Raw genomic sequence first — 25502 nt, 5'->3', positions numbered from 1 at the left:
ATTTTTCATAAAAAATACATGTTCAAACTCTTTTTTCTGTATATTGGAAAAACCTAGATATAAAATACACTAGTTTTATATAACATTTAATTTTAAATTTGTTTTACATTTTTAAACATTTTTTTTTCATGGGGTGATGTTGCTAGAGATGAGACACCTCTTCTTTTCAGGGTCAAATTGACCCGTTCACTTAAAATCAAGCCAAATGAGTCATAAGGATTTTTATTGAAAGTAATCTTTATTTATGCAATGTTTAGAATGTTTAGAACCAGAAATGAACAAAAATGAACAAGAGACGAGCAATATAAACGAGGCGTGTGTGTGTGTGTGCGTGTGTATCTGTGTATCTATACAGCACATGAGGGACAAGTCGTCACGGTATGCTTTGTGCAAATGAATTTTGCAAGTCGCACATGTCGTGCTCATCTTGACGTCATGCAGACCTGGCACCTTTTCCACTTCCATCTTCCCCCAGCAGCAACCTAGAAAGATGAGGGAGATGATTACTATGTCTTTTTTCTGATCCCGATCCCCTGACACGCACACTGCCTCCGTTGTATATGCGGTACCACGAGTGCCTTCCCCAGCTTCTCATGGAAGATGCGCCTCTTGTACAGCTTTGACACATTCCACTCAGGAAAAATCTCCGTCCAGATGATGAACGCATTGTAGGCCGATACATCAATTATGTTATAAAAAATGCCTAAAGGCCAGCGCACAGTCATTCGCTTGGTGCTGTAGGACCCCGTTACTTTGTCCAAGTTGTTCCACCCCCCCTTCGGTGGCATTGTAATCGAGGATCATGCTTGGTTTCTGGTCCTCTCTGGTGCTGATTTCGGCATTTTTATGGAGAGTGCTCATGAGACACTAGGGCTGTGTTGTCTGTGAAGACGAACTTGGACAATTGAAGGGCCCTATACTTGATCACCAACAGTTCGGCATATCTGCACTTTCTCACACTTTACAGGTGAGGTAGGGATAATGGATAATAAGGAGAAAGAGTGTTTGTATGTATGTGTGTATTTGTGTGTGTTAGATTGGGGTGAAATGTGTGTGTGTGTGTGTGTGTGTGTGTGTGTGTGTATTGGCATGTATTACTATCTTTGTGAGAACCAAATGTCCCCACAAGGATAGAAGGATGAGGAAAATTACGCAAGGTGGGGACCTTTTGCTGGTCCCCACAAGTTCAAGAGGCTGTTTTAGGGTTAGGACTTAGGGTTTGGCATGTATTGGTTGGGGTTAGGGTTAGAGGTTACGGAATGAATGTAAGTCAATGGGAAGTCCTCACAAGTATAGCAATACAAACATGTATGTGTGTGTCTGTGTGTGCGTGTGCATGCGGGTGTGTGTGTGTGTGTGTGTGATTGGGGTGAAATATGGTGGGAGGGAGCAGGAAATACCTTATGTTTCACATCTGCAAAGAAAGAAATGGTCTAAATTTGACACTTCTGACCCCTTTTAGCCTCCACTTTCACTGTCGGGTCAAATGGACCCGAACAGTATCTCTGTGATATAAACATGCAGGGGGGGTTTGCAAATACATGAAATGAACCATTTTCATTTCAAATGTTGATTACACTAATTAAGGCCAGTAGAAGAAGTTTCATACTGAAAAAATACTTTTAAGTATTTTTCCTAGATTTTCAAACTTTAAAAAGGGTCAATTTGACCCGCAACATAACAGGAGGGTTAAGCTAGAACCGGAAAAGTTGATAGTGGAGAATAGGAGCAGACGCATATGTCCCAGCAGGCTTTGCATATGAGAAAATAACAAGTGTGAGATAAATTAGGCGAAATGATGAAATTGCGTAGTTGAAACAATATGTTTTTTAGCAGAATTGGCATGTAGGTGAAGGTTGACATGATCACAGACTATAGTGCGAAGTAAATGAAGTGACCATGAGCGAGCTTAGTTTCCTTATCAAACGGTATATATAACAGTCTGTATTTAACATTAGTTGTTGAAGTGGAGGGTTAAATAACGTGTGCAATCTATTGCACTAATGTGTTTTTCTCATGTTCAGTGCTAGTAGTTATACTTATGAGTGAATCATGATTTTAAATGTAATGTTTTAATGCGGAGTTGCAGACGTACATACGTAGTAATTGTTTGTAGCCTATGTGGCTAGATAGAGAACAGGGCGAGGTAACATGAATGTAGAAACGTGGCGTTTGCTGATATGAAGGTTTTGTACGGTAGCCAAGTGAAGAAATATAGTTAGTAGAAATGGCACAGTGGTGAACTGGTGTAACTTTTTAATAAAAGGAATACATTTGCGTCATGAAATGCATATGGGTGGCCGTGAGTGAGTTTTGGTAAAGCAAATATAACCGTAAGAAAATGTTAGTGTAAAAGAGGAAATGATCTGCCTGAGGGCGAGTCGGGATTCATGCCTTAAACCGGAGGTTTACCAGTCTGTGACTTCGTTAGTGCAGCACCATGCCATAGCTATGCAATGCATGAAATATCATTAGCAAACCTGCCGGTGGTTTTAAAGAAGAACACAGGCCAGTAAGCACAGAAGAGCTCCCGTTGAATCCATATGGCTTAGCAATATTGTAGCCGGTTAATAACTGAACAGTGAACGGCGGGTAGATATGGTGCAAAAGCAATAATTGATAAGTAGTAGACAATTATTAGTGAGGGTCGAAGCAGGTTAAAGAAACGTGTTCCTAGCTGGGCTTGAACCTACAACCGCGTGTTCCCAAGACTGTAACCTTGCCCACTAGGCCACAGGCAAACTAGCTGTTTAGATTGCGGAGTTGCAGAACATACATACGTAGTAATTGTTTGTAGCCTATGTGGCTAGATAGGGAACAGGGCGAGGTAACATGAATGTAGAAACGTGGCGTTTGCTGATATGAAGGTTTTGTACGGTAGCCAAGTGAAGAAATATAGTTAGTAGAAATGGCACAGCGGTGAACTGGTGTAACTTTTTAATAAAAGGAATACATTTGCCGTCATGAAATGCATATGGGTGGCCGTGAGTGAGTTTTGGTAAAGCAAATATAACCGTAAGAAAACGTTAGTGTAAAAGAGGAAATGATCTGCCTGAGGGTGAGTCGGGATTCATGCCTTAAACCGGAGGTTTACCAGTCTGTGACTTAGTGCAGCACCATGCCATAGCTATGCAATGCATGAAGTATCATTAGCAAACCTGCCGGTGGTTTTAAAGAAGAACACAGGCCAGTAAGCACAGAAGAGCTCCCGTTGAATCCATATGGCTTAGCAATATTGTAGCCGGTTAATAACTGAACGTACAGACGGTAAGCCATAATGCATATGGCTTAGCAATATTGTAGCCGGTTAATAACTGAACGGTGAACAGCGGGTAGATAGAAGAAGGAGAAAACGCAAAATCCCCTTAGTTTGGGGCTTTATTGTGTGGACATGTGAAGTTGTTTATGAATTCTGTTTGTTGAAATGGGGTCAGAATGTAATGTTTTTAAGGGTTGAGTGTCTGTGGCTGTTGTGGTTATTTCTGTGGGGAACCCTGAAAAGTGCCAAACTCTCGGTGCTGTATAGGTATGGGGCATGCCCCCGCCAAGGCATAACTTGGCGGGATGGCATACCTGCCATCCCAATACTGCCTGAAAGCATGGGGTTCTGCATCGGAAACTTATGGCCCTCTGGGTTATGACTGGAGCTGTTTCAAGTCCTCATAAACAGATACTATAGAGGAACACAAGTGTGAAATCATCCGGTTTTTAATTAGGTTTTTGCACTGAATATATTCTCTGTGTGTTTACAAAAACATACATAATGTGTGTCTAAAAGAATGTGCTTCATCATCATTTTTTTAAGTGAATGATTTCTCTGATTTTATCAATGGTGTTAAATAAGCCAGGTCCACCCTCGCTAGTTCTCAGAGGAGGAAAATAGCCATGGGTGAATCAAATTGATCCCTGCGAAGGTTTTCCTATTGACTCTCGATTTAGTCGATTTACTGTCAATTTATACTCTCCATTTCCCAGTCCATTGTACAGCAAACCGTTAAGAGGTCACTGCAGGTCACACGGTCATAATAATCCATGACCTGAATGACACGGTCCAGTCACAGAGCAGACCAAAAGGACATTTAATTTCGAACCAGCGGTCAAGGATGGGTCAAGTTAGAAATCATTTATACTATAACAGAGATTTTTTATTTTTTATTTTTTGAATTCTGCAGAAGGTTGGGTAGAAGTCTTCATAGTTTGAGGTTTTTCATAATGGGGAAGTCTCAAGAATATGATCTGTTATCACTGATTTCCGTGAGAATAATGACCACTGTAAATCTGACTGCCTCTGTTTGCATTTTATATGTATACTCAAATATATCATGGATATATAAATGTATGATGGTATAATCTTCTACAGAGATAACAGCAGTGAGAAAATGTGATGTTAGGACTCAAATATAGGTTTAATTTGAAGCAATTTGTCAGACTGTAAAAGCTGACAGCAAACATGTGAAATAGATTGCGTAGAAACTATATTTGTCAGCACACAGTGATAAGTCTCTCGCACAATGCATGCTGGGATAGGCTTCAGCATCCTCCATGACCCTGAACAGGATAAGTGAGTATAGATAATGGATGGATGGATGGACACTGATATGTGAATTATGTGTGGTCTGCAAAACAACCTGTATGAATATAACCAAGTTCTGTTGTTGTTTAGAATTTGTTATTTAGCGGCAACCTTAAATAGGCCTACTGCCAATTTACATTTGTCCTTACTTTTGACCAACTCTCCTAACTTTGTCTTAAAGGCCAGTACAATTTTCATTCATTTATTTACTTATTTATTTCTTTATTTATTTATTTACAGTATTTATTTATTTACTTTGCTCTCACCTTTTGAGGGTACATGTTGGCTAAGAAATAAAATCCTATTTCAGTTATGTGGGCATCAACCCGTGAGAATGTGTCAATTTACAGACAAGCATAGACTTTTGTGCACAAAGTACTCAAATGACCTCATTCTCCATCCCAGGGTTTCCAAATCACCAACCTCTTCCATATGAAATGCTCAGTGCTGGCTATTTGGAAACCCTTGGTTCATATTTCATAATTACTGTCATTTTAGCAAGAAAGTATCTCAGGTTTACATTTTTTGCAGTTTTTTTTGCCTGCAAAAAATGTAAAGTTCAGTGCTACTCTGAGCGTTCAGATGCGACACAGCTCTCGGCCACGTCACGTCCAATGTGTGAGCAGGAGGGACGCATGGAGGGTTTGATTGCCCCTTCTGTACACAGTTGATATGGGCAGAATTAGAACACGCCCACAGTACATCATATGCTCAGACTCTACATGCCAGAATGTACGCTGGCAGCGTCGAAAATATGACAGCAGAAGTACAGTATCTATCAGACCAGAATATCGGCATTCAACATTTGAAGTAGGAAAAGGCTCCACTAATGACTTGTCTATACACTGGTCTGCAATGCATTTCTGGGATATTATGGCCTGCCTTTGATGTGCAGAGCCTGTGGCCTTAAGCGCTTGCATTGAATAAAGGCTTTTGAATTTTTCTTTTAAACAGGCATTTCCACACTCCTCAGGTTTTAAGGTCATTCAGCTGGAATACATTTTAATCAATTGTAGTTATCATAATTGTACTCTTATTATTTTATTATTTTTATTTTATGTATTTCTATTTATTATTATAATAATAATAATTATTATTATTATTGTTGTTGTTGTTGTCTTGTATTGGGTGGGCCCACAGGCCCTTAAACCCCTATTTCTCCTCTACACACACCCTCCTGCTATCAGGGCCAGTGCTGTCTCTTATCTCCTGTCATTCAGGGATGGCTGTGGGTGTCCTTCCGACTGAATTTACAAGCTTCCTCATCGTTTCAACAGTTCTCAAACTGTGTGATGTCTATCAAGTTCACAGGCTTTCCCATGGTGACCAGAGTTTACAGACGTCCTCATTTCACAATTTGGTCTGGAGCCTTCAGGTTTGTGTAAACACAGCAGGGACCAAAGCTATATGTGATCATTTCAGAGGAGCAATTGTTGCTGGTCATCAGTTTGAGAAGGGTTATGAAATCATTTCCAAACAATATGAAGACCACCATTTCAAAGTGAGAATGATCGCTTACAAATGTAGAACATTCAAGACAGCAGCCAGTCTACCCAGGAGTGGGTCATGCAAATTTACCCCAAGATCAGACCGTATGGTACTCTGAGATATTGCAAAGAACCCTAAAACTACATCCTGGGATCTATAGGCCTCTACAGGGACATTAGGAAAAGACAAGTATGGCTTTTTTGAGGAATAAATGAGGGTTAATGATGACATACTATGTAAAACAATAAAACTGATAGAAAACTTTTTCATGTCACTGTCCCTAAAGGAAACCATGAAGCAAATTTTTTGCAGTGAGCAGTTAATTCGAGAAACTGTGCGAACAGCGGGAGAGGTATATGCACACAAAAAAGCATATAGTATATGCATGTCAGATGTTCCTAATCTCATTATCCTAGACAATACTAAAATGAAAACTTGCTCACACTCTACAGTGAGTTCCACAAACAAAACCATTTCACAAAATATGTGGTTGTTTTTTTTCATCCCATATTTCTTCCTACTGGTGTTTCCATGACTACTGCAGCAGAAATCCCATGATCAGAGTTTTTGTTGAGACAGCATTTCGTGCGGGAAATATTTGTGTGGTGAGGGGGGAGTGGGTGAGGACTTGAAGAGCAATATCATGATTCAAATATTGGCAGGCCAACTGAAAATATGTTGATGCATCATGCAACTTCTGATCAAACAAGTCAATGTAACCATGACGTCAAACTGCATACAAATGCCAAGCAACCAACAACAAAATTTTTTTTGTTTTTCCACTAAAAATGTACAAGCAACAATTACAATAATGTTAAGCACTCTTAATTTGTTTCAACAGATATCTGCTAAAACAAAATATGTCTGTTGATTTAAATGACAGCTACGCAACATAAGATAATTGCAATAAAACCTCATGTTTATGCAACTTTCTAATTCTCAATCTTGATATTTATGTAGGGAAGCAAATATTTACATTTTTCTGTTTATTAGCAATACTTTGTTTTTGCACGAAGGATATAATCCAGTGTTTTAACCACCAACGGACTGAAGGATGACATTGTTGTTGACACTTAAATAAATATCCGGCGCCTGAGAGATTAATCAATTTTTCCAGACATTTAGCGTCTTGTTAAATATGTACCAAAAATAAATATGCTGCACCAGATAATGAGAATAGCTCTGAAATTATCCTGTGTGATTTCAAAATCCGCAATTTTGAGATTAAAGATAATTCTTATATTTATTATAATATAATATAATATAATGTAAGAATCATTAAAAGATGAAAGGCGTTGAAGACGCTGCCTTGATGAATAGTGTTTGGCTGTACAATCAGTAAGCATATGTTAAGTTGCCTGTACAGTGGGATAGTATATTTTAAAATGTCAGCAGTCGAACAAGTATACTGCTGCTCTTTATCCTTACAGTTATAAAACTCTCACATGCAGGAGGAAGTCGTTCATGCCGTTATCTCCCTCACACACATTATTTTAGCTTTGGACTTGAAACAATTGAACTTGCAATTAATTGCAATTGTGATAGCGGGGCAAACAGACGGTCTTTGAGGTTGACCGCTACAGAAATCTTTACCCTTCGTTTCACACAGAGACTAATGAATCAGAGTGTAGTGGGAGGATTGCGGTTCCCTTCCTCCTTGAACCGAAAGAAAAGACAGATTCGTGTTCTGAAATCCCTCTCAACCTTAAATCTCATTCAATGGCTGGATAGTCTGAAACAGGTTCTTACTGCCCAAATGCCACAGTAAACTCCAGTGGGTTTTCCTGTAAAGGATTCCACAATGTCCATGGAACCCTACTTTAGTCATTTCCGCCATTTATTTGCTTTGCAGATTCCCTCATCCACTGGGCCTCACACAGTTTATATTCCATGTATACAGCTGGTTATTCTGCTGAAGCAATCCAGGTTAAGGGTCTTGCTGTTGGGTGCAGTTCTGGACCTCCACAGAGGGGAGATGACAGTCCTGTCATTGGTCTGGGGTAGTTCTAGAATGTGTTGTCAGGGTGGGCATTTTGAAATATCAGTTGGGCTTCCATTTCACATGTAATGGGCACATCAATTTTGATTTCATCATTGGTATGAGCAGACAATGAAAGAAACTAAAGAACTGACAGACCAATGGTCTGTTTCTAAGATGGTTTATCTTTAACAGAGAGAAATATAAGCCTAAATGTAATTCTTAAATTAACACATTTTCCGTTTATATTAAGGTCTTCAGCAACCAAAAATGGAAATTAATTTCTAAAAAATATTCTTCCAAATGTTTTGCCCCAGAATTTTTCTTTGGCTTGGAAAACATAGCCTAAAAACATAGGCTCTGTCTAAATATAAGAACAATAGCATAAAAATATTGACCGATCAAACAGGGGTGGAGACAAAGTGGTACAGGGATGGGTGTTGCCCACCCTAGCCTTTGTCTCGCCCAACCGGGGCGGTGCCAGAAATTCTACTTGTTTGAAAAGAAATGGGGAGATTTTTACAGCTTCAAAATTGCACCTACCAAAATTTGACATCCCCCCCATAACCTCCCCTCTTGATACAAGTAGCCTAATACAAGTTTGTAAATACTGAGAGCACCTTAAGATATTAATTGCAGAAAGTGGCACCCACCAGAATTTGGCTCCAGATTTCTTTATTCAAACAAATTTCTCCATATGATTCTAATCATTGTTCTCAATATAGTATGTTTATTTAATTATTTATTTATTAGTTCATTTTTACAGGGACAGAGTATGTTGAAGGCACTGTATATAAGTTTGTTTTTGCAGGCTTTTGTTTATGTTTGGTAAAACATTCCTTCACATTCCGACAGACATCAATAAATAAAAAGCTCTAAGAAAAAGATCTGATCTCTCGGACTGCCCCGGGCTCTGAAATCATCCATTTTCACCGCGCCTGCATCTTAACAACAATCAGGACAGCAGTCTCCTGACAGAGCAGACAGGGCGGGGCTACACGGATAAGAGCAGCGATACTGCAGAGATAGTGCTAAAGCTAGACCTCCAAACGACGCCAGACTTCATGCCACCTTGACATCTCACAAATCTTGTCAAACTATATTTTTACTCTGAATTTGACATTAAGACATACAGATAATGAAAGCAAAGACATTTTCTCTTGGGTAAAATCAGATAAAACCCTTGAGTCGCTGCGAAAACACGATGTGATTGGCAAGTCGTGACAAGCTGGCTAGCCTCAAAACAACGCGGAATCCCCGCGTGCTACCTCGCCATCTAACGTTTAAAAGCTTCAAAACTATATCTATACTGAATCTGACATTGAGACATTACAGATCACAAAAGCCAAGACATTCAACTAGTCGCTACGTGCAGCTGGTGACAAACGGCTGTATGATCTCAGTAGCCTAACAAAACTCCAGTGCTAGCTTGTCACCTTATGCTTAAAACTTTAATACCTATATTTTACAATGAATTTGATATGAAGACATACAGATCATGAAAGCCAAGACGTTTTTTGAGTAAAATAATATGAAATATAAAATAAAAATCCATTAGCTTGCAGTCGTAAAGGCAGTTTTTAGGTGATTGTGAAACAATGAAAACAATGCGAAACTGCGGTGCTGTCATGTTTTGTTTTAAAGATTCAAAACTATATTTCTACTCTAAATTTGGCATTAGATCATACAAATGATGAAAGCCAAGATATTGTTTTACGAAAATAAGATCAAACTCTAAAAATGACATAAACATCGATAATATGAAATTGGCCATAGTGACTTGTGACAGAACAGGTCCCCTCTCTCCTGTACTCAGGGGTCAGGCAGCGCACATGCATGACTGGAGAGGGGGGCTTTGGAGGGAGAGCAGAGAGGAGGGGGGTGTTAGGTGGTGGAACGTTTTTGTTTTTTTCTCAAATTCTCGCTCAACCATTGCTCGTTTCTCCGAATTTACGCGCTGCACCTTTAATCAACATTACTATAAATGTGCCAGTATCAACTAACTTGATCACTTGTAAATGTAGTGTTTGGGCAAGATGGAAAAACACTATTGAAAACAGTTCAAAAGACAGATTATGACAAATGTTCCTGACGATTTAAGATGTGGCTGGCATGTTTTAACACCGCAACGTAATTGTGACCTTCTCTTTGTTACGCTTGGTATCCCAATGAAAACTTCACTCAGCCTGCTAATTACCTATCTTTGCAATGAAAAAGATAGTGTTCAACATTGTGACTTTTTACATTATTGTATGGTTCACTGCAATCAATAGAACAATCTACAATTCATGGTTTATAGCTAAGCTCCTACTTTAATCCACAGTCATTTTCATTTTAATTAGAGAAATTAAGCCAAAAGAAAAACGGATGTCGTTTGTAACATCATTTGTAGCTTGACGTCCGCGTTCATGTGGAGGGGAGTCGAAGGCTCGGTCCCTATACACCTCCTAATTACTACGCTTCTGTTTTGTGTTACACTTAATTAAGTGTCACTGACGTAAAGGCCACTCACAGTCGAGGGTAAGCATCGACGCGATTGGGAACATAAAAAGCATGCAGGTGTGGGATGCACTTTTTGTCCGCTCCAGCGACCCTGATCTGTCTTTACAAATAATGAATTATTATCAAAAATAAACCATCACCACATAAAATCACATTAAGTATCACTTAATCGTTGGGCACGATGGGTTACATTAAACCGTTTGTATTACAAATAATGATTACCGCAATTTATATTGGTGCTATCAGTAGGCCATGCTTTAATCTGCGAAATTTGCATCATTTGAGACTATATTTGTTTGCAAACAAGACAATACTGCTTGGACCATGATAATTGTCTTTTGAAAAGGCATGCCTTTGCAGTAAAATTACATTTAAATGTGGTTAGGTCTTTAATTTCCTCAGCGTCAGAGGGCTGAACAGCCACTACACCTTGCTGAAATTTGTCTCAGTCAGTTCTTGGGCAAGACGGAGGCTAAGACGGGCAACACACAACCCTGCACCCCTCTGTCTACGCCCCTGCATTGGGTTATGAAGCTGAAAGCAGTGTCCTTACAAATACAGTACAACTGTACAAGGATGACCTCAATGCATTAACTGCAATCAATACTAACGCAGTGTTCAGTCTGTGCATTAAATTAATCATTCACTTGTTTCTTGTTGTAATGGAAAATGTTATGTTGTTTCCATTACACTTTCTATTCACATTAACCTTGTTATTCCAAAATTCATTTATTGATGTAAGAACAGAGGTGCTGCCAAAATATTTGAACACACGCACACACACATACACACCCACACAGATATGGACCAACCCCCCTCCTCCTCTGTCTCTCTCTCTCTCTCTCTCTGCTGGCTCAGAGACAAAATTGATAGCCAATGTCACCTTCACAGTGAGGCAGCCCCCAGTGCCTCAAGGTCTCCTCTCGCCTGCGTATGAACTCTCTGCGCAATACAGCTGCACCGTGATGCAGTGCAGAGGGGGAGTGAGCCGCAGTCTGGAGCGGCAGAGGAGAGCAGCCGCCGGTCAGATCAGCGCATTCCGAACCGTAACGTACAGGAGCAATCGCCCGGCTGAGTCAGAAATGAGGAAATCCTGAGAAAATACTGATGGTCTTTGGCCGCACATGCGCGACCACTTCAAAAAAAAAAAGCCCTTACAATAAGGTTAAGTGGCTTTGCTGTGTGCCTGTTTATAAATTTTCGTGTGAGTCGTGAGGCAAAGCGCTAATGCATTTTCAGTATATGCTGAGGTGCATGTTAAGTCACCTGGTTCCCTGGGGCCTTCGTCCATCTGTTCCTCCCTATGTCTGTCCTACGGGTCCTTTCCTATGAGCCTGCCCATTCACTATTCCGCACCTCCACAGGGGGGAGATGACCCAAATATAGAGGGCTTCTCTGGGAAAGAATCTCTGGCAAGGGTAGCCGAGGAAATGGGAATGACCGGTTACGTAACCTGGGAGACAGATTGGTGCTATTCATTGGAGATGAGAAGAAAAAAATCAAGCGTTAATGAGGACTGGATCTGAATTCTTATTTGCAGCAGGTCTGAGCATAGAACAAGGAATGATTGTTCTGGGTTTTTTTCCTCTTTTTTTTACTTCTTTTGATGTTAACAGGGTTTTACACCAAAGATGGGTACTAGCAAAATGCAGCTAAACTGAGCTAGATGTATAAAATAACTCTTCCAGAGGGTTCTGCTCAATCTAACCATAGTATGCTCCAGAGCTGTATTCTCAGGAATTTGTTTATGGTTATAGTGTTATCTTGAGATGGCCAGTTGCTGAAACAACGGAAAAAATCAAGAAAACAGTTGAAATTGTGAATAAATGGGAACTGCATTGCTGTTGGGTGATTGGAATCAACACTGACATTAAATGAATCCTTTATTAATATTTCCTGGTGTGTATAGTGAAACAGGTCCTTTCTGTCACCAGCTCTCATTTGCAACCTTTGTATCATTTTTATAATGCTACTGATTCATTGTGTTATTAATGCATCACTGCATGCAAATTGCTTTGAAAAGATTGAAAAAGTAATCAATATTGTCTCATTAACTTTATAGTTGTTGTGGTGTGACAAACAATGTTTGTTTTGAACTTGGAAGTTCTCATTCAGTGAATAAAGAAAATCGAAATAATAATTAGTGTGAAACAGCATTTGCTATTGCCCGCGTCAAGGTGAAGTATGGCTGACCGAAGGTTTATTTTTATTCGGAACGTTACCTCACTGAAAAGAAAATGGTACTTAGCATGCTAATGGAAGGGTGCTGTACAAACCATGGGCCCTGCAGCACACAACTCAGTCTACCCTGAGATTTTAAAGTGCTCTCACTGGTCACAGATCTCCCTCTTGGCCAAGCTTCAAATGGACATTATTGACCCCTGGGGGAATCTCAGCGGCTGTTCAAAAATATCAAAATGAAAGGCTAGGGTCTGTCACAGGAAATTAAAAGATGATATGTATTTCTTTTGTTCACAGATGTCCTTATCCTGTGTAACTCTTGACAGCTTCTTTTTTTAGTTCTCTAAGTATAGATTTGGGTTATAGACTTCAGGTAAAATGGCTCAAGTGTACAACAGCTGAGCCCCACCTGAGATGTGAACTTGCAGCCTTAGCGTTGCAGAGTCCCTAAACCACTAAAACCCACCACCACTCAGAGGAATTACCCACTGACAAACATTATCTATGTCTACAGTATATATTCAGATGTATATGTACACAAATCAATCGCTAAAGTGATTTGCAATCCATTTAAGGTACCAAATCATTAAGTAGGTTCACATTGCATAGATTTATGGTTGATTTCCAATATAATTGCGGTGCATTTCACTTGGTTCACTGAGCGTATTTCCCCTCCTCACTGTGGTCACACTGAAATCCCACAACTGTCTAGTCTGGTGATGCAGTCGGCCTTCTGTAGTGCCACCCTTTAATAACATGACTGAGCCCCAACTGCAGCAGGGCAATCCAGAGAGAAAGCATTGATCAAACTTCAGAAGGCACTGGAGCACTGGAGAGAGTACCACGAGCCAGAGTCCAGGTCAAAATATGAGTGCGCTTAGTATTAGTATTCCCGTACCCAAATTCCATCAAGTTATAAAGCAATACCACTAATTTTGGCATAACGAAGTCTCCCTCTTCCATCAGAAGGAAGATGGGAAATCACCATCATTACACCATTGCTTTTGCTTGGGGGTTTTCTCGGTGAAGACGATTTTTCACAATACACGTAAAAACTATTTACTTATTGGGAAGTACCGAAACCAGAAGAAACACTGGAGTTGAGAGGTCTTTTTCTCAACCTCATTCATTCGGTTTTTATAAGTTTTTCTAACAATTATCTGTTTTTACTATTTTTAAAAATTGCAGTTGGGCCTACATCACAGAAATGCCTCCTGCACTCACACAGGGGGACAACTGCAGCTGAAGAGACTGCTGGCTGGTGCACTTCCTACAAAAGCCACATTTGACTGGCACTTTATGATTTCTCAATGCTCCCAGTCAATACTAAAGTACAATTGTAGAAAATGTTAATAGAATTTATATATTGTAGCACGTGTATTTTTTGAGAAGACATTATACGGGGCTTTGAATCCAATTCTAGATGTTTGATTATCAAGTCTTATACTGCGCACACACAGATGAAAGAGAAAAAAGACAGGAAAACTCATAGCCATAAAATAGATTTAATTTCCCAATAAAATCTTCCTTTTAACAAGACAGGGATTACGAAGAAAAACAATCAGGACACCATCACTCCCAGTGTAGCCTAGTAACAATATTGCTTGAAAATGCATAGAAAGGAACATGCTAGTTTTAAAAACAACCTGATGGGACATATGACTTTATTGCTCAACACATTTTTTTCAAACCAATTTAAAAAGCTTGGAACCCTATGTGACAGGTTCCAATAGGCCCTTCTGGGCCTCACTGTGTAAAGACATCTGGTCACCCATGGGTTGACCCGGAGGACCTGAGGTCTACGTAATCTGAGGTTTATATAATCTGTATGTGCTTTTCAGTTGGCAAATGGCTCTCAAGCTTGGCACAATGGCACACTGCTGGCATCAATGTTGCGGGTTTCCAGTTGCTGAAAGGCTATTATAATCTACAGTGATGAATTTTTAAAGATACCCCATAAGAATGCAAAGGAAGAGAGACTTATGTCATAAATTGTCTTAAAAACACTTTTTAACACAAGTTCCAGACTAAAGCAGAAATGGCATTCTAGCTGATTATATAGGACAATAACAATGAGACAAAGCACTGCACTGGTATTATCCAAGCTGCATCCACTCAAATTATGTGGCTCTACTGTATCACACCGCACGGCGGAACAGAAACAAAGAAGGAATTAAATTCAGTTTAAAGGGCTTAGCAGTGACTGGACAGATATTTGGAGGGGCGTAGCCACAGTGGCCAGTGAACGTCATTAATCTGACGCAATCGCTGATGTCGGCGGTGGGAGATTATGGGCAGACGAGATGAAGTGTAAAAGTGTGTGTGTGTGTGTGTGTGTGTGTATTGGGATTCTAGGCCTTTTTGCTTTATTCTCTTTAAGTCTTTTTTAATTTATTTATTTGCCTAGGTTGTTTATTGGGGCATCTTGAATGACATCTACAGACCTGAAAAAAAATATGGTAAATCTGAGAAACAGCCCTGCACAACTATGTGACAATTAGCAGAAATGCTTTCAGTACATGTAAACTGCTGTTCCCTGCAGATCTCTGAGCCCCATAAATGTGGGGGGGTAAATTTTGGGAAGGGGGCACCTGGGTGGGTGGGGCCAGACACGCGCGTTTACTTGAATGAGGCGCGGACCTTACGCCCTTTCAGGGGCTGAGGGGGGCGGTAGTTATCCGCCATGCAGCATGGAGCCTCCCCATCAGATGAGAATAGCAGACTGCGGAACTTAGCCATCTGAGAGAGAGAGAGAGAGAGAGAGAGAAAGGGAGAGGGAGAGGGAGAGAGAGAGACTTTGACTTTTTATGTTCTTTATTAAAACATCTCAACTAGAAAAAAAAACAGTAGAGAAAAACCCCTCCCGACAACCTTCGCTCACACACACACACACACACACACCCACATACACCCCCAACTACAATATATCAGCAGCCTGCACAAGCACAATTAACAAGCAAAAGTATACAGTCAGCCCCTCCTCCCCCACAGTACAAATTGCATTCCTCAATCCCCAGATATTCTTAAATGCATCAATATCATGTCTCAGAGAAATACATGTACTCCAACCTAAGGCGCGCAAAGACTATTCCCCTCAACATTGCCACTGTACCTGTAGGACCAACACCCTTAATCTTATTCCTGCGGGTCAGCCAAATGGCCAGCTTAGCCTGACCATACAAAACATTCAGCAACACACTAACAGCATTCTTACACACTGAATACATAGGACCAAGGATGAAGCTCCCCACACAGATAGTCTCCCCCAGCTTTACACACAAACCCTTAAGGAAACACGGAACATTGGTGATTCTTTGACATTGCAGAAACACATGGATGACAGTTTCAGACACTCCACAAAAAGGGCATGCATTCTGGACGTCTGCCAGAAAGCCACTGGGGGAGTTAAGAATAGTTAAGGAGGAAGCCACCAGGCTGTTAATGATCAGCACCCTCCCTCTATAAGATACCTGAGGTAACAGCCACTTCCACCTAGACAGCCTAGCCACCATTGTCTGTGCTCCGCCCTCCCAGTGCTTAAAGACCCACCCCCCTGAGCCCAGATATACCCCTAGCAACTTAAGGCCAGTCTGACCCCACTGTAGCTCCCCTGGTAACCGTGGTAATACCAGACCCCTCTAAGTCCAAGAGAGAGAGGGAGAGAGAGACATTTTATTACGGCACCTTATCTTGATTTGAGAGATTTTCTAAATTTTATTACTACATGTTATCTTGACTTGCGAAAATTAGGCAATGTTTACTATACTGCACTGTGAATTCGACTGAGACTGTGGGACAGAGAGGGAGACTGGGAGAGACTAATAAAAGACTACAAAGAAAACCAAAATGTCTTCAATTATATGTTCTACATTCATCGCCAAAAAACATGCTATAAAAAAGGTTTTAATTGGTAAATTTTGTGTAATTTGACATCCACACTTGTGAAGCTGTTATATATATAAATGCCACAACATCCCCTAAAAACTCTAGACAGAACAATGCATTCTGTTGTATGTGTTTGTGTGTGTGGGTGTGTGTGTGTGTGCGCACGCGTGTGCGAGTATATCTGTCTGTTTGTCTGTCCATCTGTCTGTCCGTGTGTGTGTATGTGTTTGTGTGTGTGTGTGTGTGTGTCTGTCTGTGTGTGTCTGTGTGTGTGTGTGTGTGTGTGTGTGTGCTAAGAGGTAAAGCGTGACTAAGACACACACACATAAAAACAGACTGTAAAAGGAAAAGAGCTGAGAGAGAGAGAGAGAGAGATACGGGGAAGAGAGAAGGGGCCTCAGAATGTATCTTTTCTGTTTTCTTCCTCTCTCGTGGCTGTGGGTGGTGCGTGACGTGCTGGATGTTTGCATCAGAGTCTGAGGTTTCCTCCACCACAGGCCTGGCCTATTTTAGCCCCTTTGGCTGGAGGCACTAGCTATAAGCTAATGCGCTACAGAAGCTGACGCGCTCCAACGGCACTGTTTTATGAATGAGATGCGAGTGCGTTGTGACAGATGTGAGCTGTAGGGCTTCCTCTTCCCCATGGAAGATGGAAAAAATTTAATCAAAAAGCAAATTACTCACAGGACCTCAGTGCCTTTGACTCGGGATATTGTTCTACTGTTGTTGGTTTTTGTCGGGTTAACCCTGTCTTACGGTCACGCTTTCAAAGCAGAGGGAATCCCTGCACAGCACCGCCATGACAGGTGATAAAACAACGACCTGGCCTGAGACTTTACATCAAGGAGAGCAGCCTCAGAGTTGAAAATCTCATATCAAATTCAGCTGATGCCCTGCTGATCGACTAATTATTTTTACCGAACAGGTAATTGGTATAATTGGTACGTGACTGTCCACCATGACAATCACCTGGAAAAATTATTGAAATGATTTGGCCGTTGTATGTGTGAGGTTGCTGAGAGGACCTTTGTGCTACATTGATTAGTGTGGCCATTGTGGGTGACTGGAGCATGCAGTAAGCATGCCTATGTTCTCATTAAATCAGTATTGTTCATGCAATGTCAATAGACACATACAAGCTGACATGCAGACAGGTGCACTCTTACACACAGTACACACACACACACACACACACACACTGCATATGTATGCATATGCATACACACATGCAGTAAATACACACATTCAGAAAGTATTCTGGCATATCCCTAAAAAGGGTTAATAAAGACTGTAGGCATTTTCATTTCTGTAACCATATTTTACCTCAGTCTAAATGGATCAGGCAGTGTCCACTATCATACAACTAACACAGAACTGTGCGCTCTGCACAAAAAGTTATCACACATTGTGCAAACCACAGCGATGACCTAAGGCTCAAACTTTGATCTTAAGTGATCTAAGCCCCGCCCATCAAAGCTGAGACCCGAGCCTGACCTAGCACAAGGGCATGCCGGTTCACACGGGAACCATGGCGACAGTGTGGGCTCGCTGTGGCCAACGTGTCTGTTTCGGAAAAAAAAAAATATCCTTGAAAATGAACGTCAACCAAATGGTTTGAGATGGCGCCACTTCTGCTGCATTTGACTCACTCTGCAGTTATCACGTACGAATATTAACACTTCCTGTTATTAACACTAGCTGTTTCACACAATCAAGCGCTCCCCATTTCCTGCCATATATAAGACATACTGGTCTGGCCTGGGAGCACATGCACTGGAACTATGCTATCCCAGACAGAACAAGCCAGAATCTTGAGACCCTTTTTGATCTAAAAGGACTAGGTAAACCAAATATAGCTCAGGGTTTATCTGGATATAGCCTGACTACGTCCTAGTTGGCTATGAAACTTTTAACTTTTCAACCAAATGTAGTCGGGTTTTCACCTGCGGTGTTTTACCGACTTTTTCAACCAACTTTTCACTACAAAAATGTTCACTGGGATACATCTGACACAAATAGTCACAGGTGGTTTCTCTAAAGGCAAGGGGAAGGAGGGGAGCTTTACAATTGACATTTGTGTGATTTGCCCACTTCACCATGGAGACGCAGTGAGTTGGCAGTCAAGTAAGGCGACCGGGGCAGCAGAATGGCTGTCATAGCTGTGAGTGCAACACACAGGTAGTTGAGAGAGAATCGGGTTCAGTTCTGTGGGAAGGCTCTGGGTTAAAAGCAGTAAAGACTCAGACGTCTAAACATGCATTATTAAACAGCTTGCTTTGGATATTGTTTCCAGACCAGAAGCTTACTCTAATGTATCACTGTGTGTGTGACTGTGTTTTCTTAGGTGTTCCAGCAGCAATCTAGCAATACATTTTAAAAACGGAAAAGTTCAAAGATAACATTGTAATCTAATTCTATAGTGAGGAGGTAATTCCTATTTTACTCAAGGGGACAGCAAAATCTCACAGCAAAGCTCACTGGCTGATAAAGAGAAGCTTTAAATAAAAAAATAAATAATTAATCAAGTAATCTGCCATCACAGAGGGCACCTAGTCCTGACACCTCTTAGTTTTTGGAGTGGGAAATGGTTGTTGTGCTAATGTAAAAGGACCCCATAAGACGTCCTTTAAAATAAAAGTTGGTGGTGGTGTAATTTACAGACGTGACAGAGAACACATGGGTGAACTCAGAGAGAATAAAGGGAGAGAGGGAAAGAAAAGGAGCAAAGGAAGGAGAAAGAAAGTAGGCGGCTGTTCAGACTTAATTACATGAAACACAATCTCGCCCCCACGTAAAATTCACTTCACTGTGACCAAAAATTACAGTTTTTGAAGAGTCTGAACTTTATTTAAACACATACCACTTCAGACTCTTAGATGGGTAGAGAACTGAATCCTTACCCTAATGTGACTAAGCACAAAAATGATGCCTGTGTCTGGTTCCAGGTCAAGGGTTTGCTCATTTATTTAGCTCCGTTATCGTATCAGCAACTGCAATACAGCTCACAATATATCTTCAGCGTCTTGGTTTATTCAATCTTTCTGCCATTATGGCCAATTTCCTTCATTTAAATACAATGTGATTCCTGTTAAATATGTTTCATTAAAAATAGTCTACATGGTCTATATATCATTAAAGAAATCACCTGATTTGTAAATGACTAATGGTGTAGCGTGACTCTGGACACCAGGGAAGTATGCTGGTCGACAAACACTTGATATTGACTTTATGCAATAAGTCAAACATCTAATGTGTGCCTTGAACCATTGTTACTTAAGACCCTTCATTCATTAAGTGGGAGTGTATGTGTGTGTGTGTGTGTGTTCACAAAGAAACGGAACTATGGGGGTGACTGTTAGCAACGGTTGTAATGTGCTAAAAAAAAATAATGAAAGGTCAACAAGGACTACACTCAGAATGCATGGTACCTGGGCAGGGCTGACACTGATTGGCTCCTTCAGGACAATCCAGGTGACACTTTCCAGAAGGGGGGGTGTAGTCAGGGACCCGTCGTATGTCCAGTAGTCCAAGGAGCGAGGGAGCAGGATCTTGGGGTCAAAGTTTGAGAATGTCGTCTGCGTGCCCTGGATGAAACAAACATATATGGAGTCAAAAGAGCTCAATGTTCACAAAATAGCATTCACATAAACTTCCAAAGGTACAATCAATATAAAATGAGCAAGCTCCTACCTTAGTCTTGATGTTGTCCAGAGTATCTAAAACTTTCTGTAGCTGGGGGTTGTCAGCACCGATCTAAAGAAAAACAACAAGGTCAAATCAAACACAGTTCCCACCCAGACCAACACGGGTACATTTCCTAAGCTGAGTTTAACTCAGGTTGCATCTCACCCCGTCCAGGATGTTAGGTAGGTGTAACCTCTTGCATCATCTGAAGCCAGGACATCTTACCAGTGGCTCCGAATGTGATGCATGTGCTAACAGGGTCATATGTAAACCCAAAGTGCCATCAGCGGGCTTTGAGGGCTGTCAGATCACCTCCGCATATCTCTCACTGCATGCGCTGTCATGCAAGCAGGCAGATGTTTCAGAGAACCTCTTCTTTGGTGCTGGATGGCCGCAGTTCCACTCAACCCTCACCCAGGAAGGCCATGTTTTCTGCAGGATTTCTCAGCCGAACGCAAAACCTCATTCCAACAATTGTGGTTTATGTAACCTAGTTTGGCTTTGCACTCCTGTTATGAGAGTGCAAGAGAGGGGAGCTTAAAAAGCTTAAAACGTCCAGAGCACAACTAAGCCAAACTTCCAATCTGGCCTGCAAGTCTGTGGGTGTCATTTTTCCTTAATGGATTTAATGCGATTTAATGAAGGCTCGGTAACTTTCGGTCTGCGGTCTCATCCCGGTCACCTACCTCTGTATCCTACCAATCTATGAATAAAAGCCAGGATGACGCTCACCTTGAGGAAGACTCCGACCACGGCGAGGCCGTCAGGCTGGCTGGCGGCATCACCAAAGCTGGGGTACTTGGTGTTCCAGTGAACCAGGTGGAGCTGGGGAGGGGAAGCCATGACAGACACGAGACAGGAGGAGGGGGGATGGGACAGTACAGGGGTATGGGACACGCAGGTCTTAGTGACCAAGGCTAGGAAGACCTTTGAGTAGCAGAGTGTAGCACCAGAACCTGGACATCCAAGATTATGGAAAGACCCCAAGATTACACACTGCCATTGTGTGTGGGGTTTTTTCTCTCTTCTTTTTATTAACCACAGTACCTGAGAAAAATATTCTTCAAAATAAATAGATAATTTATTAATCTAAAACAAAACAAAGGCTATGAGTAAGTAGCATTGGGTAAGGCGTCACCAAGATAATAAATAATGCAGAGTCATGCAGGTTAGTACCTCACAAGCGAACTTGGTGCCTCCCACAGTGTGCTCTGAGCCTCTGTCGTTGCTGCCGCCCCAGTGAAAGTGGAACTGCCTCAGCCTGTATGTACCAGAGATCGGGCCTCCTGTCAAAGCTGAGGGACAGGACAGATAAGATTGGTGAGTGTGTGTGAGTGTGTGTATGTGAGAGCGAGAGAGGGAGAGAGAGTATGCCAGTAATACTGAAAAACAATACAAGCGATCAGATTTCTACCTCTTGACACCTCATGGTAACTTAATGTCATACATTTGCATCTAAACGTTCTTCACAACATATGCTAACAGGCTGGTGCACAGAGCAAAGCCGTTAATTAATCTAACTTTTTGGCCAGAATGCACTAATGCTGTCCCCTGGCTCATCCAGCCCTTCAGCCGCTTGGCACAGTGAATGCACCCAATTCATCCTCATCAGTTCTGCTGCTGAATCCAGACCAGAAGTTCAGAACAGTAAATGGTATCAGGATTTTTGCTAAAGTTGGTCCATGTCCGCAGTTTCACAACTTCTTGATACACTGATCATGGTAATTTATGATTTTATTGCACAACAGTTCCAGCTTTAAGCCTAAAGAGGTTTTGCATCACCAGTTCATTCTACACAAACTTGATTTGACTACAAAAGCACAGAACGGCAAAACGTCGCGCAAACCCAAGGTTAAACATATATCAAGGAATTTACCTCACCAGAACCCTTAGCCTGCAAACACATGCATTAGAAATATCAACGATTATAGGAAAGCCAAAAGATATATTATCGAGTAACAACTGCCACGAATAATTGCTGTCCTCTACTAATGACCTTCACCTAGGGCGTTAAAAGAGGATGAAAACAAAGGAAACAGCGCGCGTTCTGTGCTCGTGCCTGCATTGAGAATTAAGAATCCTGAATTATACACACATACTTTGCAGCAATGTTCATTAAAAATATGAAGCTAATTGTAAGTGTATTTATGGGGGGGAAATGTGGCTTCAGTAACCTCGTTGTTTAATATCAACACATTCCCCAGGCATACACAGCTGCGGGTTAATTTTTAACGAGATTCCTGCAGAACAACAGCTCACATATCATGGCAACTTTCTCTTGCGCTAGACACTCAGTCACTACTTCGCGTTCGCATTTCAAAGAAATGTACGGATATGCTTCGCTGCCATATAATCCTCTCTGATGAGAAGACTAATTGCTGCATGTGTAGCCTACACAAATGCTGTAAGCATTTTGCTTAGCATAGCCCACTGTATTTCAGAGTTAGTTGCAATATAACTAACATAGCCTGAGTTTGTGGTCAATTAGCATTCGTATATTTCGGCAGAATTGACCAATTTCTAATTGTAGAAATTGTCGCAACAACAGTTATTGCATAAACAGGTATTTGCAAAATATGCTGATGAAGAACCAAAGAATGACTAACTTGAACTGTCATCGTCGTCAGCGAAGTCCACTTGGAAGGAATGTCCGTTGTTAAGAATGTCTTTGCAAGTGGCCGGGTCGTACTTCAGTTGGAGAGGTTTCAGAGAAGCGTCGTACTGGGCTTGGCTCGGGACTATATCAATCGGAGACTGCCTGGGTCCATCAGCAATAGGAAAGTTTTGAACCCATGTGTCAGGTCCTGGAATTAAAGGATAGAGAAAGAACAAGTTATTGCTGTGTCTGGAGAGAAAGCAACGTGACGAGGAAACATGCTTCCCTTCGTGACAAATCCTGAACAGGTGTTTCCTTAATTTTGTTAACTTATTTTTGTTTTACTTTTTGTACTGCACGAATCTATTTGTGAGAACTAAACGTAATTGATCCTTGTTATATAACTTCCCAACCGTTAAAGGGTGTTTAACTGGACATTCAAGTTGCGCAGTGTGCACGCCGACCAGCTTGTCGTCAAGGTGAGTGCCGGCATCTCCTATATAGACTGCGTGCCCGGAATGAACGAGTAACTGCACTGCGCTCTTGACTGTCCTTCCATAATGGGACACTGAAGCAGAACTCCGTATGAATGAATCCATGATTTCGCGAAGGTGGAAATGCATGTCATTCAACGTAAATCATTCGCCGTCTGCATATGCAGTGTCAAATCCAGCGGTCAACGGCATACGGTCGCGACTCTCACCGTTTTTTGGCGCATATCCCCAAGCGTGAGACATGGTGAGAATTTGCGAGCACCCAGGTAGAGTATCTACTGCGGGTAATCCCTTCGACTGGGTCAGATCTGGATGCAAACAACCAGTTTCTGGTACCCTTGCAGGACAAATGTCTGCTTATATAGACGTCCCCGGTTCATAGCTTATGTATCTCAAATTAGTGGGTTTGGCCCACATGATCTCTGCTGATTCCTGCTGCCGCAGGAGGAGTTAAAGATAGGAACCATCAATCGATAGGTGGCCCAGTTCTCTCTCGCTCTCTCTCTCTCTCTCTCTCTGCTACACTATGTTTCTTTGACAGAACAAGGATGGAGAATCTGCTGCAGCCAGACTACAACTCTCTGTGACAGCCCTGAAGTTGGAAAACTTATATAGATTTAACTTGCGGTTCGGCATGGCTCCTAGTTCCAAATGATTCCATTTTCATGTCCAAACACACACAGCCATAAATATACACATCCGTCCCGCTGACATTTTCTGACGAAGGAGGTTGTACTCGACAAGTCGCGAAGACATACATTCTGCCCATAGGCTATTGTTAGAATTTCAGAGAAAACGGCAGATCAACACATGAAGCGGCATATTAGCTTATTAGCTACTTGGTATAGCCCAATGATTGCCATGTTTCGTCATATAAGAAATACTGCCCTTGTAGTAAAACGCGAGCTGGTTATAGCGCAGTGCAGAATCCAATAGCATACCCTGCAACGATGGGGGTTTTTTTTTCTTTCTTCTCGACCGCATATTTTAAAGGGACCACCACATTCCGATAACTGAACCTAATATAATAGATTTATTAAAATACAAAAATGTAAAAAAATGGGGGCCGTAAACAAATATCTGCATAGAACTTATTCTGTGTGCACAAATAGCCTATGTGTTGCACTGTGCAATGGTATCTAACCGTACGCTGCTTTCATGGATACCATACGTTTTCCAGTTCGTACAATAGTCTAGTTTTCACGTCTTATCATGTGATAATCCATTTCAACTGCCAGTGACAGAAAACCCGCGTTACGATTGAGGTGTTACCGTGTTACACTATAATTAATTTAGCCGTTTGAATTCATTTACCAAGCAGTCTAGATTGTACCCCGGTCCCGGGGGCGATGTCACGTTCCAGTTCAATAGCAAGCATTTGCTACCACATTGTGGTTGAATCCCGTAATAACATGTCAAAGGACTGTAGATAACAGTCGTTTGATACGCGACATTTAATGAATGTTTCTCACCACATTCACCTTGCAGTTTCCCCACTTTTTTATGCATCCACAACTGGACTTAAAACGTAATTTAGGCTACAGTGCCGTGAAAAAAGTAGGCCTATTTGCCCCCTTCTTAATTTCCTCTAATATTGCATATATAATGAACTGCTCGCTTCAGGTCCTGCAGCAACATCTCTATTGGGTTTAAGTCAGTACTTGGCCACCAAAACTTTATTTTTTTTTAAAGCCATTCAGATGTGGACTTGCGTTCGTATTTTTGATCATTGTCTTGCTGCATAACTTAATTATTCTTCAGCGTCAGTTCACAGACAGATGACCTGACATTCTCCTTAAGAATTTTCTGGTACTGAGAAGAATTCATGGTTCCTGCTTGATTGATATGGCACCAGTTTGACCAGAAACACCCCCTTTTAGAAGGAAATAGAGGAACTCAATTTTAGTATTCTTAAACATTAAAGTGTAAGTAAATGGTTTATCCATCAGCCTTTGATTAACAGCTACACTTCAGTGATATTTGAGCATAAAAACTCAGCCCTTAATAACGTAACTGATTGCATAGGTTGACAATCAATGACTAATCACTCTGGGATACTAACTTGCACATTTTGAATGTAAAGAAATATAAATGGGTGACAAATTAAAGGAAAACCCAACA

The 25502-nt window shown here is 41.3% G+C and overlaps 1 protein-coding gene across 2 annotated transcripts; it reads right to left on the bottom strand.

Moving 5' to 3' along the window:
• Positions 1–327: 327 nt before the first annotated feature.
• On the bottom strand, positions 328–23878 carry cahz (carbonic anhydrase). 2 transcript variants are annotated; one of them, XM_035429838.1, is made up of 7 exons: positions 23591–23878; positions 22898–23095; positions 21468–21586; positions 21024–21116; positions 20298–20360; positions 20036–20191; positions 328–482 (listed from the first exon to the last, which is right to left on the bottom strand). In XM_035429838.1, the coding sequence occupies exons 1-7, from the start codon at positions 23622–23624 to the stop codon at positions 423–425; spliced, it is 723 nt and encodes a 240-aa protein (XP_035285729.1). In that variant the 5' UTR covers positions 23625–23878; the 3' UTR covers positions 328–422. The 2 variants fall into 2 exon arrangements, with proteins under 2 accessions (XP_035285729.1, XP_035285728.1); XM_035429837.1 differs by lacking the exon at positions 328–482 and adding an exon at positions 14209–15461 and having other exon boundaries at positions 23591–23853.
• Between the last annotated feature and the right edge of the window lie 1624 nt (positions 23879–25502).

Source organism: Anguilla anguilla, chromosome 8 (assembly GCF_013347855.1).
Source record: "Anguilla anguilla isolate fAngAng1 chromosome 8, fAngAng1.pri, whole genome shotgun sequence".
In the NCBI taxonomy this organism is placed as follows: domain Eukaryota; kingdom Metazoa; phylum Chordata; class Actinopteri; order Anguilliformes; family Anguillidae; genus Anguilla; species Anguilla anguilla.
This window is presented reverse-complemented; position numbering and strand designations above follow the sequence as displayed.